Source organism: Gekko japonicus, unplaced genomic scaffold (genome assembly GCF_001447785.1).
Source record: "Gekko japonicus isolate JY-2015 unplaced genomic scaffold, Gekko_japonicus_V1.1 scaffold246, whole genome shotgun sequence".
NCBI classification, from domain to species: Eukaryota; Metazoa; Chordata; class Lepidosauria; order Squamata; family Gekkonidae; genus Gekko; species Gekko japonicus.
Window position 1 is genome coordinate 438,664 of NW_015162482.1, and position 19,644 is coordinate 458,307.

General features: G+C 39.8%; 1 protein-coding gene across 5 annotated transcripts in view; it reads right to left on the reverse strand.

Moving 5' to 3' along the window:
• Positions 1–19,644, reverse strand: part of SARNP (SAP domain containing ribonucleoprotein) — a 145,047-nt gene that overhangs the window by 114,211 nt on the left and 11,192 nt on the right. For 4 of the 5 annotated variants that reach the window (XR_001482353.1, XR_001482354.1, XM_015405908.1 and 1 more), the window contains exons 4-9: positions 18,553–18,620; positions 13,502–13,553; positions 9,680–9,753; positions 8,425–8,453; positions 7,322–7,347; positions 4,572–4,640 (exon numbers count right to left, since the gene is read on the reverse strand). Coding sequence is in view for 3 of the 5 variants with exons in the window: in XM_015405908.1 (XP_015261394.1) it covers positions 4,572–4,640; positions 7,322–7,347; positions 8,425–8,453; positions 9,680–9,753; positions 13,502–13,553; positions 18,553–18,620 (318 nt within the window). In the remaining 2 variants the exon portion in view is untranslated. The remainder of the gene's footprint in view (positions 1–4,571; positions 4,641–7,321; positions 7,348–8,424; positions 8,454–9,679; positions 9,754–13,501; positions 13,554–18,552; positions 18,621–19,644) is intronic. The other variant, XM_015405909.1, reaches the window with a different exon arrangement.

A 19,644-nucleotide genomic window follows, 5' to 3' on the forward strand; every position in this document is an offset into this window, starting at 1 on the left:
TAGCCAAGCACAGAGACTGAGCAGAGAATCTCTCCTCCCTCAAGAATACCCCAGAATAATGCTCACATATAGAAAATCTAGCCTGCTTATACTGTGAATATTAGTGTAGTATAATATAAATCTTTTCCATCATTCAGAAAGCTTCCGGATCTCAAAGTCAGTATGGGTCTATGTTCAAAGATGGCCTAGACACGAAAAAAAGAACCAACTGCTTTTAAAGAACAATCTTCTGTTTTAGTTTGACAACAAAAGGATCTAACTCAAGGCCATATGTGAGCTCAGAATGGAAGAATTTGTCTCTAAAAATGTGACCCTGGCGACTTTCTAATATCCTGTGTAGGCATCGCTTGCTTCACTGCTAGCTCTAGGTGATCTGGGGTGGAAGCACCCTAAGAAATCACAGTGCTAAAGTATGGCTGAGAGACCCCTGGAAGACTCACACATATCATATTGAGGTCCTTGGCTGAGTTCTACCCACTGACTTCAGTGTAGACTTAGAAAGGTGTAACTGTGCTTAGGATTGCACTATCAGAGCTTTCTAAGGAGAAAGTGGGATATAACAAACAGTAAATGAAAATGTTACCAGCTACTTTGGAAAGAGGCACCTTTCTTTCCCCAGCTCTCTGTTTAGGTTCTACAGCATACTGAAAAATACAGATTAATCTATTTGTCGAGAAGGGTGGTGACCCACAGTACAGATGTGAGTTAATACTTTGAGACGTTCATCAGAACAGAAGTTAGTTTAGATGGCCTTCAGATCTTTTATAGCCTTACGAATAAAAGCATTATCTCTTTTCCTGCTTTTAAATGGTGAATATTTTTCCATCTGGCAACTGGTGGGGGGTATTTGGAAATATTACAGGGAAAAGAATTAGCCAGGAAAAGAATCCTTCCTCAGCATGCTTCTCTAAACTTGCTGGAAACTGAACAATTAATCCAACTGTATTCTCTCATGTAGTTTGTATATATGCACAACTTTCTACTATACTTGCTTTCCAAAAATCACACAACTGTTGTGAAAAACTAAGTTTCCCAAGCTTATCTTAAATAATAAAGCATAACAGCTCTCTTCTGCTCTCTTACCAAGACTTTGTCAAAGAGAATTAAACCAGTATTAAGAACTTTGACCAACTTTCACTTTAATTTTACCAGTCAGCGTAAATTACTTTTGTGTGCAAAAGATAAAAATAAAGAATTGGGTATTGAAACAGTACTTTCCAAGACTAATGAAACTGCTGATTTCATTGTACCAGTCTTAGAGAAAAATCTCAATATTCGTAAACAGAATCTGGGGGAAAAGGCAATGCAAGTCACATGAAGCTTGCTTTGTGATTTATTGGTAAAACAGAAGAGAGGCTTGGTTTATCCATCTTTTCAAGGTAGAAGAGCACAAATGCAGTATCTTCTGCAGCTGGCCTCTTTTTGCTTATTCAGTGGTGACACATCATCATTCCATGGGGCCACTTTTTGACGAATTTGGGTATTACTGCATTTGTAAATAAACCCCTGCTCGATTGCCCAGCACTAACCTTCTGGGTTCAAGCAGGGGACTTGGATTCAAAGTTCCTTTGTTTCCTTTTCAGCTCAAAACCCACATTTGATAACTGGAAGAAGCTGATGCTAAGATATCTGGACTCAGATCCCTGCAGTCCTATCTCCATTTGCAGCAGGACTTTGAAATGCTGGTATTTCACCTCCCCAGCTCCAACCTCTGACAGACTGCAGGTTAATTAGCTACTTGTAAAACAGTTCAAGACCCTCACATTAGATGATGTGAAACACAAATTATTTTAGTCATTTGTTCTGACTGGGAATGGCACCAGATAATGCAATGCAGAAAGGAGAAAGCAGCATTTATGCTAACCCAAGGGCTCTCCAAAGAGCCCCCAAGCTTCTATTTTGTGGCAATACTCTCTCTGCAGGATATCTAGGAGGCTGTTTTATGCATAAAGAGAAAAGCAAACCCTCAGAGAACATGCTTTTGCGTTACGATGCAGGCAACCCCTTTTGCAGGACTGAAGCCTGCAGCTATCAGCTCTCCCACTGGGAAGCCAGGGATTCAGAGTGGTACAGGGAGCAGCTGCTACAGAGGGGAAATTTACAAGGGAAGAGAGCAGTTTAAGTGTAACTTGCAAAAATCAAGGGACAGCAGCCTCAGGTCAGAGGGTAAATTTTAAAAGGAGGCCTCCCATGAGAACACAGGGGAGGGTCGTGTGATTAGTTCTGGAGAGAAAAATGCTTCCTTGATTTATTTTAAAAATTAATTTGATGGCTCTGGACTGAAAAACAACAACAACAACCACCAGTGAGCACCTGACACGTCTCTTCTATGAGATAGTGACAATTGCAACCTCTATTCAACTGTATGTACCAGGACCTTTGTTATCTGTAGGAAAAAATATTTAGCTTAATATATTCTACACTGGCATTAGTTTCAAAGCTACAGATTAACTGGAGAGCCACCCGCTCAGACCTGGCCTTGTTCCCCTAATCCCACCAGGTTTAAAATGGCCTTTAGCTATATTCTGCTCCCCCCCTTCAAAACCAATTTGAATAGAAAATAAAATGTGGCTCCACAGAGACAATGGCTTATTGTAAAGTTTTTGCTGTAATGCATGGTGTGAAAACCTGCAAAGACACATGTAACCAGGCTATTCTGTAATGAAAAGCTATAAAGAACACCCAGGTGGGCAACACAATACTAGAGGCTAATTGAAGCAACCAATAATATTCCTCAATAGAATTCAAGTGTGCTGTTCACAGAGGGAAACTCTACTTCCTAACAGGAGGGGGGAAATCCTCAAGACAAATCACTATAATGGCTAATTTTGTTGTCGGTCACCTTGCTTGGTATATACAAGCAAACAGAAAACCCAACAAAGATGCATAAGCTAGTATTCAAAGAATTCAGATAGGTCTAGAAATCTTAGCAAATCAATTTCTGACCTTGGGCAAGTCATTCCCCTATTGGTATTTTCGCCATGTGTACCATGGGGATCAATTCACTAATGAAACTAGACCACATTCATTTTCTAAGAGCATCTAAGTTACATAACACTTAGCAGTTATAACTCTTATATTTTTGTCAAATATTGGGCAAGGATAGTTAAGGAAAGGCCTTAACGAGAGCTTAGAATTCATATTAAGCTTCATCCATACAATTCTACTCAAAGGAACCTTGGCCATAAAAGCTGACAAAGCATATATTCTTCCTGAAAAATGTGTACTCCTAGTGACAGGGTTAATGATGTTTGAGCAGCCTCTCACCCTGACCTGCCTCTCCACATATTCCAGCTTTAATGCACTTGCATGATTTCACTCTCTCCCCTCCCCACCCAAGAGCAGTGAGTGGGGAGAAATGTGGCCTCCACGTCCAGTTATTTTCTACATGGCTGAACTCCCTGATGCCAGGTTCAGTGCCTTACTGCAGAACCGAATGCATTAAGTGTTCAATGTGCAAACCCCATGAGGGATGGAATAGTTTATTTTCCAAGGGTGAAGGCAAGATGACAGCCTTCTTCCTCCTCCGCAGACTTTTTCAAGAACATTCTCAAGTCTGAAACAATGAACAGATAGCATTTTTCTTCCTCCATGCTAAACTCATATCTGTCAGGATTGAACTTTTCAGCTACCCATAGGAAGTAATAGTTAAAGCCCACTGACAATTTTCAGAGTGAGCTGCACTGTTTTTACTCTTCTCTCACACTATTGTTATTCCTTTGCAGAACATTTCTACAGGAAAGCTTATACCAAACGTCACCTGCTCCAACAAGCTCTGCTTGAGAAATCTGTCCGCTCCCTTTTCCCCAGCCACCAACAGCATGGTGTTTACTCCTTTCAGAGATGCTTGTGTTCAGGCATTAATGGACGTATAACCAACCCAAGACCATGCCCCACTGGGGCCGAATTCTCACTGAGGCGGCAAATGAACCTAGGCTGTAACACTTCAGGTGGTAAATCACACAACTCTTCCAAAAAAAACCCAAAACCCAAGAATTCAATTTTAAACAAACCTAGCCCACTATTTCTCAATTTCAGTTTTCTACAGATAAGGAAATTGTGCATGGAAGAGCATAATTACTGGCAGCCTTCTCATGGAATTGGAACAACCCAAGCACATATCTACCACCTCATATCTCTGAAGCCAAGTTACTTAGGGTTTGATTTTTCTATTTTTCCCATTCTGAAGAGACCTGCCCAAAGGAATATTATCAAAGTACAGATGAAAGAGAGTCAAGAACCTGTCTTAAAGCACAATTCCACAGTCACATGTTCAAACCATTATCTGACCTCCTGACACAAACTGTTCAGCTCTATATAGGACATAGAGTCAGAGGTTATTAATGCAAGCCTGTGCATACTTATCTTGGCGCAAGCTCCACTGAATACAGTGGTGGGTCTTTCTTCTGGGTAAACATGCACAGGATTGCACTGCATCGACAACCTACCGAAATTTTTCATCAAAACAATTAAGCGAAAACAAAAAGAAAGGTAATATTATTTGGTATATTTGCAACAATTCCTCCAATGTCTACTCATTTGCCATAGTAGCACTTGCCCTGAAACCTTACCTTTTTGGAGATTGTGGAGACATTCAAGCCAAATCTCTGAGCCCTTTCCTTTAATTTGTCTATATTTACCTACAAAAGTCATAGGAAGCAGTTTAATACAAATTCCACTTGTATTCAATTAAGGAAACCTAAACAAAACCTTTATTTCTGGCAAAGAAAATTATGACACCTGAAATAGAGTATTTGTTTGGATGACTTTGCTATAACCCTGGAAAAAGGTTCTCCCTTCACTGAACTGTCAAGACTGCTTCTTCCCACCAATCAGAGCTGAAGGAGAACCAAATGATGGCATCCAAAGGCACAGTTTTAAAAAATTCTTCACACTACTTTTAAGAGGGGATTTCTACTATTTGTTTTAACAGACCTCAGAGCACAAAGACTATTTCCTTAATTTTGATGTTCATCAGTCAGTATACAAATGAAACTACCATATTTGTTAATTCAAACCCAGCTAGTACGTTGCTTCCAATAAACCAGATTTAATGTATTTTTAAATCACCTAGTTTGTATTTCTATTATAGCAGATATTGTACATACCAACCAATTCTGCAAGCTAATTAACACAACAAAAGAAACTCAAGTATTAGACGGAAGAAAACATTTCCACCAAAGTTCATTCTGTTTTTGAAGCATGAGTAAGCTGTATAATTATGTCTGGGATTAAGCAGCATTTAGTTTAGGGTAGAACCAAATTTTCACAGGGCTTGCTTCCCCCCACCCCAGCAAAAGGTGACTTTAAGGGACATATGAAGTCCTCTAAAATAGCAGCACTTCCCTAGAAATCACCTTCCAGATTATTTAATTAGTTATATGCTACCTTTCTGCCTGACAACAGGCTAGTTGTTAAGACACAACATGATAAGACTAAAACATTAAGGAAGTAGTGAGAAGGAGGGAACTTGCTGGGCATCACACTATGAAATGCTTCTAAGTGGCCACAACAGACAATTTGCACTGCAAATTTAATTTGCCTCTTTCCAAGTGGCCACAACAGACAATTTGCACTGCAAATTTAATATACAATGCAACCCTCCCTCCTCCCATGACAAACTGCCAGTCTCTGTGGATCCCCCCTCCTCTCGTATGCGCTGCCTAGAGATGTGAAGGCCCGGAAAAAAACCGGAAAAATTCGGGGGAAAAACGTTTTTTCCCCGTTTTTTTCCTGAAGCCTTTTTTGTTTTTTTCCGAAAAATTGGAAAAATTGAAAAAAGAAAAGAAAAGAAATTGATTATAGAACGTTTTATTTTAACATGATGAATAAAATATTTTAAGACAAGGTGTTCAAATATTTTCCAAATCATTTCTAAAATATATATATATGGTATCTGATTGATCTAATTTCTGTGCACTGAGGACAAGCAAGTCCTAGGTTACAAACTGAACTCTCCAATGCAAGAACAAGATGCATTTCTTCCTTTAGGAGGTGCGATTGTCAGAAGAAAGTAAAAAAGTTTCAGTTTTGTTTTTGCATGTGGCTGGGTATTCTGTTTGTAATAATTGTTTGGATACACTATATTTTTAATATGCTAGTTGTGATAATTTCATGCCAAGTAAAAATGTCCATAGTCATATTTTATGTTCCTAAAGTAACAGAATGACTTTCAATCTAGAAAAGACAAAAGAAATGCTAATGTAGCATTTTTTTCAAATTTTCCAAAAATTTCCGTTTCCCCCCGAAAAAAACCCGGGAAAAACCCATGTTTTTTTCCGAGCTTCAAAATTTCCGGAAATTTTACATCTCTAGCGCTGCCACAGCCACTGTTAAGACCAGCATTTTGCGACAATATTAGGTGCCTCATCCTTCCACTATTGCTTGCCCAGGAAGGCAGAGGATCACAGCACTGCAGATGGCCTAAAGTGGCAGTTATCACCTTGAAGGAGGCAAACATTTTCACTCCTCTTCAATAATCCCCCCCCCTCCCTCCAAGAACAACTGCAAAAACTGGGAGCCCCTTCTAGCAGGGGGCAAACCTGTTGTACAAACAGAATGCTCATATATTGACACAGTTCTGATTTGGTCAAGAGTTACTTTAATTTCCACTTTCCCCCAGCTTCTTTTGAACTATTTCAAACATGGTATCGACTGTACAACAACATTCCACAGCGTAGTCTGAGAAGGGGCATCATGAAGTCCAAACAATGAGAAGTGGAACAACTTAGATGTGACAAGGAAAGGCTAGAAAGTTGCAGGAGTCAAGGCAGGAAACAAGAATATGATCCACTGTTGAGGCTGGGGGTGGGGGTAGGAAAAAAAAGGTGGAATTTTGCAGTATCACAGAGGAAGAAGCAACATGATTTTGTGGCAGATTGAATATGGGGAGCAAAGAGGAGAGAGAAATCAAGATAGTTAAGATTTCTAGTTCAGTCTACTTCCTTTGCACTAGAACTACTGAATCTGTAGCTTTGACATGGTCACTAGCAGGAATATTGATTATTATGAATACTTCCTAAGGCAATAAACATATCATTTTAAGTAATGGAGTAAAAAGGACAATGACCATGCATGATGAATCTAGTTGGATATTCTCTCATGCATCAAAGGAAGCACAAGTAAAAAGAGAAAGTACAACACAACAAAAAATATTTTAAAAGTATCCTGTCACTATATTTAACACCAATTTTGAGATAACCATTCAATAGCTATGGTCTATCAATTTCATTTTCGTGGGAAAGGAATTTATCATAACGGTCTTTCTGATTTAAAGTTATTTTGAAAGTCAAATACAATAATTGAGAACAAAACTACTTACTGTAGTCTTACTTTCTGCAGCTAGACCTGAAATTAAAACAAAAAACCCAACATTTTAAATTATACCTGAAACAAGCGAAACTTCTTCAGATCACTTATGCAGGAGATAAAAAAAGTCAGACTCATCCTGCCACTTCTGTTCCATGTGAAATTTACAGAATACAAAAAATGAGAAGTAGGAAGGCAAATGTATTCTCATGTTTGGTTACAAAAGTATTTATTTTCATGACCGTGGAATCAATCCCTAACTCCTTTTCCTCCAAATCCAAGAGGAGAAGTGAGAGAAGCCTTGTAACTTGCTGCCACAAAGATTCAACAAGTCAGTCTGATCGGTTTTAATAGTACAGTTCATGAAAATATTGTTAAATGAAGGCCATCTGTATGCAAACCTTAAAAATTGCACCGCTGAAAGAGCAACCTCTGCCAGTCACTCCACTGGGGTCATGCATGTGACCTGCAGCAAAACAGTCTAACTATCTTCAGACAGCATGTATATATACTGCATATTTGTGGCAACATTGCATCTAGTATTTCCATTTGGAGGGAAATCTCCAAGCATACATAATCATATCATAGGGGTAGGCTAATTGTTAAATGCAGTCTTGTCTTGGTGTGATTATTTTTTTCATAGTTTGCCCCAATGGTCAGTTTGGCTCACTAATGTACAGCAGTTGTTTCTTGTTCTGGCTCATCTCAGACCATAAGACTCTACCACTTTTAAGGTAATGTTACGTGCTTTGATTTCCAGGGGTTCAGAGAACAGAAAACCTGATTTACAGATTCTGGTTTTCCCACCTCATCTTCAGAATGAGATTATACTTACTTGCATCAAGGGAATGTTGCAAACAGACTAAAAATGTACCAGGTAAATTAAATTTTCTAGGAGTGATTCTCCCACTGCCAATTAATAATGCCAATTCTCAAGACTTTCAATGAATAGCCACACTGAGAACACAGACATTGCTGACAGCACCCAAAAGTTCATAAAGGCACCTTTTTTCATTCTTTGCCTCCATTTCCCAAGGTAATTGGGAATAAAAGGGCAAAAGTTTGAAAAGATCCCAAACAGTTGTTTCAAAGGAACTCTGCTTGACATTTACATACCTTTAGCGGAAACTGTAGGTATACCAAACCTGTGGAGAAAAGTGAAGATTCAGCTACAGATTCCAAAGTTTAGATTCTAGTCCATAATAAAAAGCATAAAACATATTGATGACAATTTATAAATTCTGAATAACCCTTCTAAACACCCAGGGAATAGCTGGTGGTCATTGGATCAGATTAGCAAGTAATACAGTTTGTTTTGCTACAATACAATTGCTATGATACAACTGTTAAGACGCCACAAGTACTCCAATAAAGTATATTCTGGGCTATTCTTCCTTGTGGTAAATTATTTGCCTTCCACCTTTGGTAATGACAATTCAGATTTCATGAGGCTCAAAATACTTAACAGTATGACAACCATGGAATGCGATGGCTAGAGAACAAAGTTAGAGTCCAATGGTACCTTTAAGACCAACAGAGTTTTATTCAAGGTGTGAGCTTTCGTGTGCATGCACACTTCATCAGATGATGAAATGGAATTACATATCATAGCTGTATACATAGGCTAGAGACAGCTTTCTGGATTACATATTTTCTTTTTACTTTTTTACTCTCTTCACTACCATCTGTGGTACTCTCATGGATACCAGCAGAAGTAATACAGAGAAAAATAACAGTTCGGTGTAGTGGTTAACTGCGCGCATTGTAATCTGGGAGAACCGGGTTTGATTCCCCAATCCTCCACTTGCAGCTGCTGGATGACCTTGGGAAAGCCATAGTTTTGTCAGAGCTGTTCTTGAAAGAGCAGTTCTCGAAAGAGCAGAGCTCAAAAGAGCTCTTTCGGCCCCACCTACCCCACAGGGTGCCTGTTGTGGGGAGGGGAAGGGAAAGGAGTTTGTAAGCCACCCTGAGACTCCGAGTGAAGGGCGGGGTATAAATCCAATATTTTCTTCTCTTCTAATAACATCAACATTTAAGTAAACAATGTATTCAATTTAAGGATGGTAATGTCTGCTGGCTATAAGAGGGACTAAATTCTCAATTTTGATATGCAATTTTGTACTGATTTTGGCATGTGAAGGAGGGATTGACTCCTAACTGGAATAGGACATTATACTACTACTTCCTGTTCAAATCTTCACAAAGCAACAGAGTCCCTGTGCTGTTACTCATAACTGTACTTCCCCAGATCCTCCAATGAAGCTACATCACCTACTTAAAATAGCTTAACAAAACTTCCATCAGTACATCCCATGGATGCTAAGCAGTAGATGGAAGCAGCAAAGAGTGACAATATCACAATCAGACTTACCGAGCTGCTCTTGCAGCCTTCTTACTCTCCAAACTCACGGGAACATTGAATCTCTCTGCCCGTTTCTGCATTTTCTATCGTAAGAAACAAAGATATCAATGAACACAAATTTGATGCAAGCGCTACAGAGAATCAGCACACCTTCTAAGCCCTCTGACTTCAAAGGACTTAGAAGCATATAAATCTGCTTAGGATGGTACCGTAAGTTATTCAGTTCTTTCTGAACTGTAAGTTGTATTATCCAAATAGGATTCTTGATTTGGCACTTCTCTTATTTTCACGACAAGAGTCACTAGTCCTCTTTAATGGATGCTTCTGCCCTAACTTTTCTGAATGGCCATGACTTTATATTAGCCCTATAAATAAGTATCTTAACGGCGATTACGACATGCTGACAAAAATCTACTCTCCCTATCCCAGATCTCCTGTGGCTTTTGTCATCCACCACACCTTTGTATACAAATAACGAGTCAGTCATTAATTTGTCCTCTAAACTACCAAAAATGTAAGAGCAAGAGCGAGAGATTGGAGGCAGAACAGTGTGACCAAATGCCCCTGCAAGTATATAACACGTAACTTGTTTCTAACAACGACTGTACTGTTCCAATTTCAGCATATTCATCAGCCAAAATATGTAGCACTAGTACCCCATCTCAAGTCCCAATTACTATGGGCAAATCTGGCCTATTAGGAAGACCTTTTGGGAAGAGGTTAACTTTCCTAGAATGAAGGGAACATTTATAGCTGTTTTACATCAGATAGGGGCAACTCAACTAGATGGGTCCAAAGGTTGATCCAAGATGTCATTTATTATCCTTTAGGTCCTTAATAAAGCACTTTCTACTCTTTCCTCAATGAGACTGGAGACAGTTCTGGAGGCTTCACTTCAAAAAGGATGTGGACAAAATCGAGAGGGTGCAGAAGAGAGCGATGAGGTTAATCAAGGGTTTGGAGACTGAGCCCTACGAGGAAAGGCTAAGGAACTTGGGAATGTTTAGTTTGGAGAAGAGATTGAGGGGGGACATGATTGCTCTCTTTAAATATTTGTAAGGCTGTCATTTGGAGGAGGGCAAGGAGCAGCAGAGGATAGGACCTGAAGCAACGGGTTTAAATTACATGCAGAAAGGTATCGGCTGGATATTAGGAAAAACTTTTTCATGGTCAGAGTAGTTTATTTTATTTAGACATTTTTACCCCGCCCTCCCCGCAAGCGGGCTCAGGGCGGCTTACAAGGGGCAAAAGCCCATACATAAAATCCAATAAAACGATAAAATCATAAATAATAACACTACTAACAACTATAAAGTGCTTCCAGTATCAGATGGTGTTGAGTGGTTATGATGGTATCTTCCAACAGCCCCATTGGGGTACCACTGTCCAGTAGATGGTTCGTGCCAGTCCCATGTTCTCATCGCCACATAGTTTATGGCTGGGCTACCAAGGGCAATTCCCGATAAATTCGATGGTATTGCCACCATTGGTGGTGGTGGCAGTGGCGGCCCCTACGCGAAAGCCTAGCGGAAGAGCTCCATCTTGCAGGCCCTGCGGAACTGCATAAGGTCCCGCAGGGCCCTGATCTCCTCCGGGAGTTCGTTCCACCAGGTAGGGACCGCCACTGAGAAAGATCTAGCCCTTGTAGCAGCAAGCTTTACCTCTCGGGGGCCTGGGATCACCAGACGGTTCTGGGTCCCTGACCGAAGTGCTCTTGGGGGTTTAAAGGTGGAATCAGCTGCCTAGAGGTGGTTAGCTCCCCTTCACTGATAGCTTTCAAGAAGAGACTGGACGAATATTTGTCAGAGATGCTGTAGGCTGGTCCTGCATTGGGCAGGAGGTTAGACTAGATGGTCTGTATGGCCCCTTCCAACTCTATGATTCTATGAGACTGCCCCAGCACTGTATTTTGAAGACTGAGTTGCCTAGCATTTAGTATGGGAGAAAACTTGTCAGCAACTATAAATTAACTTGGTGATATGAAGAAAACTGTAGTTTCTTATAAAATTAGCATAATAAAATCTGAAAGCAGCAGAAAAAGTAAATTTCATCCAAGGACAGCCTCTGGCTAGAAGGTACAGGAGCAGCAGCCCTGGAATAACTATGAAGTGAACAACTAGCTTTCCTTCATAGCTACAGGAAACAAGTGTCAGCTCAAACTGCTCATAGCTGATTTGGATACAGGGAGAACAGAATTTTTTTTTTTAAATTCTCTTTAAAATAAAAACGGAAATTGTTCTGCAGGACATTGGCATGAACCCAAGAACATGTGCTTGTACAGAGTTTCATGAAAATGGCTGCATATTTCATTCAGTAATTTTGCATGAAATACATGATTCAAGCTACATTTGCTTTTGGCATAAAGGAAAGACATTCAGAAATTACCTCCTTCTAGCATAAGAACATAAGAACATAAGAGATGCCAATGTTGGATCAGGCCAAAAGCCCATCCAGTCCAACACTCTGTATCACACAGTGGCCAGAAATACCAGTGCCATCAGGAGCAAACAGATAACAGAATGAAACATGTAGAAAGCAGAGAAATAAAATGTTTCCGTGAAGACAGATAACTCCTAATGGCTAATCCTTTGTTTAGAATTCCTTCTGAAGGTTACAGGATATTTGATTAACAAATGAAAACAGTCTATTAAACAGCATACTAATAACCCCTGGCACTCACAAACATGTTAACTCATGAACTCAGCCTACCACTAATTCTGGCAAGTAGTAAACTTGTTCACTCTACATAATTTATTTTGACTAGAAGAGTCAAGTTTTCTTCCTGGATAGAAAAATATGATTTCCTGCAGGCAAATTTGACCTCAGGAGGTAACCTAATTGCACCTCATGTGACCCTTAGGCAGTTCAAGTGTAGTATCATCAATGACGAACTGGGAATAAAACCCTGGAGTTCTGGGAATGTCATTATACATCAGGTGCCTTCATACATCAACTGAAAAGTATTTACATTCTGTGATTATAGAGGTTCACAAAACATCAACAGTTTTTAGTGTGAATGGAGCTTGGCAGAACTGTAATCTGAAAGCAGGAAAAGAAAGAGAACATAGTAAAAAAAATTAATGATCTGTTGATGAAGGCTTCCCACAAAGTTTGGAAGACGTCATTCCATCACCAGCTCCATTTCAGATAATTTTTCTATTTATTGTTTCTGGTGATTTGCCCCACTGAAGTAATCATCTGTAATTTGTGACATCAGCCATCCCTAGCTGTGGTCAGTTTATGTTTTAGAGGTGGCAGTTTAACAGCAGGGAGACAGACTGTGTTTTCACATTAGGTTCACTAGTTATGCAAAGATGGAAATGAAGGATTATAGAAAGCCAAGCAACGGTGTGTGTGTGGGGGGGGGAGTGTGCCAAGTTTCCCTATAACTCACCAGCTCCTTTCACTCCTTTGCAGGAAAGACAAACTTAAAGCTATACAGAACACAACAGCTCATAACTTGTGCAAAAAAGTCCTTTCACACAAAGACACCACAAGCCACATTCATCTACTGACTGCAGAGTTGGAGAAATGAATGATGTGTTGCACAGGGAACTATGTTAACAGAGGTCACAGAGCAGACAGAAAGGGTACGAGATCAAGGCTCATGTGATATAACCAAATCCACAACTAGAATATTCAAATTAAAACCAAGTGGCGAACTGGCAATGCAAGGCCAACCAACCAACCAACAAGAGACTGGAAAATTAAGTCAAAAACATGAAATGCTGCCTAAGCCTCGGCTACATGCTAAGAATATGGAAGGGCCAGACATTTAAATGTTGAAGCCTACAGGTTAAAATGAAGGATTAAATTATCAAGAAAGCTTACCTCCATCTGTGGAATTTCTGAAGTAATTTTCACCACTTTCTTTTCTGCACCCCTAAAAAAGGCAAATGAAGCGGATCAGAGCCACACACAATTTTTGCTCAACATTTCCATCTGATATAGCTTACCAGTTTTTCAGACTTTGATTGCAATGTTTAAAAATTATGCACATTCAAGCAATACATGTTTTAATGGTCAGAGCAGCGCTATAAGGGATAAACACTGGGTGTGTTTTCTCCCTTCAATAGATAAAGTTTGTGGTGCTTCCATGTTCCATCTGTAGCCAAGTAGGATTATTTGCTGCCTGCAACACCTGCAGGAAGCAATTGATCCTGAACAAGTACAAGTTCTGAGAATTTCATCTGGCTTGTCATCCAGCTCTTGCCCTGGTACCATCAAAAGAAAACTTGTACAATTTATGCTACTTGTTAAGATCACTTGAAAACAAATCAGCCAGTATCATAATGCCCCTGTATAAATCGATGGTGCGACCTCATTTGGAGTACTGTGTACAGTTCTGGTCACCACACCTCAAAAAGGATATTATAGCATTGGAAAAAGTGCAGAAAAGGGCAACGAATGATAAAAGGGTTGGAACACTTTCCCTATGAAGAAAGGTTAAAATGCTTGGGGCTCTTTAGCCTGGAGAAATGACGACTGAGGGGTGACATGATTCAGGTTTATAAGATTATGCATGGGATAGAGCAGGTAGAGAAAGAAGTACTTTTCTCTCTTTCTCACAATACAAGAACTTGTGGGCACTCAATGAAATTGCTGAGCAGTTGGGTTAGAACATATAAAAGGAAGTACTTCTTCACCCAAAGAGTGATTAACACATGGAATTCACTGCCACAGGAGGTGGCGGTGGCTACAAGCATGGACAGCTTCAAGAGGGAATTAGATAAGCATATGGAGCAGAGGTCCATCAGTGGCTATTAGCCACAAGGTATAGATAGGAACTCTCAGTCTGGGGCAAATGATGCACTGTATTCTTGGTGCTTGGGGGAGGGCTTCTAGTGTCCTGGCTCCACTGCTGGACCTCCTGGTGGCACCTGGTATTTTTGGCCACTGTGTGACAGTGTTGGATTAGATGGGCCATTGGCCTAATCCAACATTAGCTTCTCTTATGTTCTTATATCCAAAAATACAGCAAGAAACCTGATTATTCTGAAGATGAGCAGTCTTCAGCTAGCAAAGATGAGAGAAAGTAAGTAACAGTATGTGCTGAACCTAAACGAGTCTAAGGTAGCAATGAATTCTGGAAGGTAATATTTACATTCATGGGATTCTAGTACAAAAAGATCATGGGATACAAGAGAAAAAATCAAATGTTTAAGGTGGCAGCATGGTATCTTGGCAAAGACAAGGTCTTGACCAAAATTGGACTCCAACCCTGGCGTCATCATTGATATATAAGCAAGAAAACAAATGAGTAGCTTGTTATTTTCTTGCTTGGTTTTTTACATGGTGACGACTCTTGTATTCTAGCCTTTCCCTGATCCTCAATTATCTGCACAGCTTTGTGAGGAATGAAATTATCTTCAACTCTGAATAAAACAGATGTCATTCAACTCCAAAGCATGGGAAGAGAACAGGGCACTGACAAAGGATGAAGATTACTGGTCAAGAAACATCCAAGAACTTCAGTTGTCCGAACTATCACTGTCCACATTTACTGCCTCTCCCATAAGTCAATGTAAACTGGATGGTTTATCTGAACTTCTAGTTATTCAAATATTTGAATGCCCCTGTGCCACTTACATAAACGAGGCTGTATTCAGGATGTAATCACTCATACACCACCAGTACAACTGGGGAAAAAACCTCTTGTCGCTTGCACACTGAGTAGTCTGCCTTAACCAGAAGCACCAAGCCTGTGTTGTGTGCCCCCAAGGTTCTTTATTCCTTTATGACCACACACTCACAAAAGGGCTGCTCTGTTGTACTACACAGGAGAGCTATGGTTGACTTTTGGCCAGGTCAGCGCTTGCTCCATTTCAAACACACACTTCTTTAACAATGTGCAGTGGGAGCCAATAAACAGCCTGAACAAAAATATAATGGAGTGGGCGTGTTTGAAAGTTTATGCTCTGAAAACAGGGTTTTAGGCTTGCAAGAGAAAACAAAGGATGAAGATACAAAGTTCGGAAGTTCCCAGGCTAAATGAAACAGCATCCTCCTCCTCCAAACAGCTCCCATAAAACAGTGGGTCATAGCCTGACTCATTAAGGTCTCCCATTTAGAGAAATGGACGGCTTTTGTTCAGGATTCCTGGACAGTTTTCTCATTTTTATGCCCTGAAAGGTAGTAATGGTTTAATGACTTTTTCACAGGAAGCAATTCAGAACAGGAACCAGGGACTTGTTACCCCTGCAGCACTGCTGGCAGTTTGTGATGCAGGGAAAGGGCACCCCCTGCTGCCTAGGAGCAAACAGTGCACAAAAATTCACACAACCTTACCCCCTCCCTAATTTAAACTTTAACTATATCAAATAGGATTTGGGCTAATTCTGTACTTGTTTGGTAAACATTATTCTATGAGTACACTCTACAACTACTAGCATTCAGGTAGCAGATACAACTACTACAGGTACTAGCATTCAGGTAGCAGATACACTCTACAACTACTAGCATTCAGGTAGCAGATACAGAGCAGACTTTGAAAATGGGAGTAGGTTTTGCTGCTAACATCATTCAACAGGAGCTAATATTTTCACTTATATCCATGCAGAAAACAGCAATAATCTTCCTAAGTACATTTTTGTCTCCACTGTATTGTGAATGTGACAATAGCTGGAACTAAGAATTAATTTGTTTGGAGCTGTACTTACTCTTTCATAGCACATTATCATCTGCAAAAATTACTGGTATACATGTAAAAGCTACTAACATTAGGGTAGAATACAATGCTCTTGCACACTTAAGTCAGTTTGATGGCTTAAAGGAATTAAGCAATAATTCACCAAATTTACATTTCTCACCAATACCCTTCTGTTCACATAAATTAAAGAGGAGCCAGATTTTACCCACTCAGCACACACTAGACTCTTACAGTGACTATCCAAACAATAGCTAAAAAAGGAAGGTATGCTCAAATTTCCTAGCTGCTGGGAAAGATACAACATAGGGTAAAGTAAACCAGAATGCTGCTCGTATTAATAGCATTTGATTCCACAAAGCAAACCACTCGGCTTTTCTACATTCTGGTTGTGCTGTTCTATAAGCCTAACTTCAACAAAGGCTCAGAGCTGCAAGTTTTAGCCAGAAAAAGATCTGAAGTTGAGCTGGATTTTATTTCAGTTATATTCTATCTCCTAGGTATAAAAGCAACATTAATAAAAGCCCTGATATTTTAATACCCTGAATTAAACAGAAAACATAGAGCTTAAATCTGCAAACAGGGCTATACAGAAAAGGCTTGCAAATACTTTTAAATATATCTATGGAATTGAAAAGCCTCACCCTTTGGAAGACCAGCCATTTCACAAATTCCTATGTCAAAGAAGCCCCTATATATCAGCCAGAAAGATGCTGAAAGCCACTGGGAGAGCAATTACATGGAAGTGCTCACAAAGAGCAGTTTGCTGTTTTTTTATTTTAAATTCATGTTTCCCCTCCAGAAGTATTAAGTGATCCTTTGTATGGGCAACTGTTAGGGGAGGTGCTTGCTTACCCTATTTGACCGGTTATTACAGTGTGCGAGTAGCCTGCATAACTGGATAAGGAACAGGCTGTACACCCCTTTAAATGTTCAGTTGATGAATGACATTGAGGACAAATGGGCAATTTGCTTCTCTCAGTCTTTAAAGCATACCGTTGACACAGGTGGCCCTATTTTTTTTTTTACAACTTGCTTGTTCCTTGATGTAGAATGAACACTGCAAACCAAGCTGTGTATCTTTGCTTTGTCTTTGTAAATGCTGAAGTGGTGCTAACAGTTTTCCTTAGACTCTGGAAGGCTCATCAGCAGTGAAGCTGAGATTCCAAGTTAAAGCGTATGGTGAGAAAGATGATATGGTGGTGAGACAGCAGGAAGTGTGATGATATTAACTTCTTAGGAAAAAAGATAAAGATTTCACACTTGTATAACATAGCACCTTCAAGACAGAGATCAAGGGCCATGTGTCTTATGCAACTGCATTATGCAGTCCCACTAATTAAGATTAAGTATGGCACTTCTCTAAAAAAAAAAAAAAAAAAAAAAGATGAGCTTCTAGTTCTATAAGTTGCAAGCAGGCTTGAGAGTACAAGCAATACCCACTCAAAACACAGGAAAAGGAGGTAGAAAAGAAGATCCAGTGTTAATTCATGGAATTTCAAGTGCCTTGCATACTTCCGTACCCCTTCTCCAGGACCAGCAGAAGCAGCAGAAAGTTTTAAAAATCTGAGAGTTCACGTACTATAATTTATACAGGCTACATAAATAAGGTTTTTTTCTGGTGCAGAATTTGTTACCTTGATGCAGAATACCAATTTTTTAAAAGACTGTGTAGCATTTACAAAGCCCTTGAAATTGTCAGGCCACATTATCATAAATAACACAGCTATATTTGGTAAAAGTGGTAACTGCATTAAGCAAACACACAAACTTGCATTAAGAATAGCATCCAACCTGTTCTCTGCAAAAGAGATTTCCTGTGAATGAAAGAACCAGCAGCTTTGCCTATTCCATGTGATTCATGTTAAATTTTAATTTCTAGGAGGACAAAGTTTTATTCTATGACTCGATTATGCTAACAGCAGAGCGTTTTTCCCACACCAGGCTCAACGTGCTGCAAGAAGATTCTGCCACTAGAGGAAGGTCATACAACATAACACCCTGAGTCCAGCCTTCTAGCATTTCAATTTGTGATAACGCTCCAAAACATAGTCTCTGCATTATCACCCTCCCTGACCTATTGCTATAGATTGGGATCTGCCCTCTTCAAGGGCAGTATCTAAGAAGTTAGCTCATATTCATAAGATTCAGAGCAGAGGTAGCATTCAGAAGACAGAGATACACAAACATGGTAATCTTAGACCAAGAGTTTGCTCTGGTTATGAATGATAATTACACTTCTGCTGATTTCTCCATAGGTACTTCTGCTTTGATAGGAGTGTCTACTGGCTTCTGTTCTTCTTCCTGCAATACAATCACACAAAAGAGAAAGGTAAACCTGCAGAACAGAAGCTCCACAAAAAATGCTAATTTGGACTACAGATATGATTACCAGCCTGGTGCTACATGTTGCCTTGGAAGTAAGCCTCATCACGTTCAATGGAAATTAAGTATGCATGGGACTGTGTCTGTAGTTATAGCAGCCCAATGCTACAATCACTGCTCTGGGCTCAAAGAGACATTTGCATATTTATAGTAAGAAAAACTGGCCCAATGGCTACACTGTCCTTTTATTTTTGTACATTTCAGTCAAAGCTCACACATCTTTTCCATTAATGCTCCATGCTTGATAAGCTATTTTACAGGCCAATGAGATGGATTCTAGCAGACCTATGCGAAAATTAAACCTTAGAAATAGAAGCTCTATCCCACCCTTTTTAAAAATGATAGAGCAGACCCCCCACAACAGGAAATGTGGTAAGGTACTAGCCATAACTCCCCCACCCTGGCCTACGGCCATACCACCCTGAACTCCCCCACCCTGATAGTTGAGACTTGGTTCCCTAATTGTCAGTAACTGATATCAGCATTTTTAAAACCATAGGATGTCTAATCATTGATCTTCTGCTGTTACATATAGCTTGTCCTTAGTTGGACTGTGACCCTGAATGTACAGTCAATCACCAACTGCAAGGTACTCTAAATGAATAATGTAAATCCTGGTTTTAGGAGCAACCCATAATAATAAGACCCAGAACTCAGCAGATCCCACTGCCCTCCTTAACAGAGGAGCAATAACAGTATTCTTCTGACTTTACAGATAACAGAAATATGGTTAGCAGCATTCAGTACTGGACTCTTCTGACTAGAAAACAGGTCTAAACTCACATCATTGCCTCCCCTCATCAATTTTTCCCATTTTTCATGGGGAAAAGATAGACTGAAATTATATGGAGTCTTGCAACATGAGACCAATGCAACAAATAATTCTGGGGGAAAATACATCTTTCAGTAGCCTCACTTGGAACGTTACAGGGTATGACTAGAA